The sequence below is a fragment of the Gossypium raimondii genome, chromosome 7 (assembly GCF_025698545.1).
Source record: "Gossypium raimondii isolate GPD5lz chromosome 7, ASM2569854v1, whole genome shotgun sequence".
NCBI classification, from domain to species: Eukaryota; Viridiplantae; Streptophyta; class Magnoliopsida; order Malvales; family Malvaceae; genus Gossypium; species Gossypium raimondii.
Window position 1 is genome coordinate 7,553,428 of NC_068571.1, and position 1,431 is coordinate 7,554,858.

General features: G+C 38.9%; 1 protein-coding gene across 1 annotated transcript; it reads right to left on the reverse strand.

Moving 5' to 3' along the window:
- Positions 1–688: 688 nt before the first annotated feature.
- LOC128042475 (uncharacterized) lies at positions 689–1,111 on the reverse strand. Its single transcript, XM_052633820.1, has one exon. It carries the CDS (start codon positions 1,109–1,111, stop codon positions 689–691), a length of 423 nt encoding a protein of 140 aa, XP_052489780.1.
- Between the last annotated feature and the right edge of the window lie 320 nt (positions 1,112–1,431).

Sequence of the window (1,431 nt, forward strand, 5' to 3'; positions counted from 1 at the left end):
AGATGTTTTACGAGATTTTGTTTATTTTTTGACAGATTAAATATTGAAGATGGATGCTAAGTTTTTTGTATGCGTTTATTTCGACAGTGTCATATTGACAACAAGTGTTGGATGTGTATTTGAATGTCAGCAACAAATAGCAATGAGATTTAATAAAAATGTCTCGTTTGATGAAATGGAGGCATATAACCTTAAATTAAGCTTTAATATAATGCAACTTTAAAATAATTAAATTGGTAAAAGAAATTGAACAATAACCACAATAACTGAAACTAGAATAATTAAATTAGAATAATTAAATTGATACAAAAAAGTACAAACGTGTTAATGTACAAACATGTGCCATGGGATCTGCATCATGCTGGGCCATGGTTATTGTTCAATTTCTTTTTACCAATATAATTATTTTAAAGTTGCATTATATTAAAGCTTAATTTAAGGTTATATGCCTCCATTTTCGATATAATATTAATAATTCCAACCGCCATATACTATTTTATAATTTAATTTGGATACAATGTAATCATAATCATTTGTATAGTTTTATCATTACACATAAAATTTTACAATATTAGGTCAATTACGACCCGATCCGGATGATCGCCCAAAGATGAAAGTTTCGGTTAGGGCATTTATTCCGACTATGACCACTTAACCTGCATATTCCACAACGCTTTCTGTCAGACTTCTACCTGATGTCCATTTCATTACGGATTCTGCTTGACTGCGGATGACCTCTCGGATTCCTCCGCAGCCCTCTGTCTGGGAGAAGCTCGAAAGTCGTCAAAGGCACCTCCCACGTTGATAGGTCAGGCAAGACGGGGAACTCATTTTCCCAGACACACAATGTGCGCTCCAGCGTGTACACATCATCGACATATTGTTCAACATTGACGTTAACTTTAGCACACGCTGCCACGACATGCGCACAGGGATAATGAAGTGTTTCGAACCTTCTGCACTTGCACCGTCGGTTCCAGAGATCAACTCCGTAGGACCTAGTTGGTATACCAGGTCGACGACTGATGCTCTCAGTAACTCGAAATATTTCCAGTCGTCGTGAATATATTTCTACATTCATTGACCTCGCCAACCGACGGTTTGCGACCATTGTATCCCTGACATGTTCGACAAACACGTGTCCGCCTCAATCTGGTCGACTTGTCACGACCCATTCTTGGTATCAAAGTAGCTAGCTCAGAAAGTAGCGAAAATGCAGATGCAATCGGAAGATGACGTGTTTTTAACAAAACAGCGTTGATCCCCTCGACTAAGTTTGTGGTCATTTGGCCATAACGAAAGCCCTCGTCAAAACTTTGAGCCCATTGCCACGGCTCCATTGTGCCCAACCATTGTCGGAAAGATGTGTTTGTCTACCCCTCCATGTCACTCTCAAGTCGGATCATTTTTTGCCCTAACATATGTGGCTCT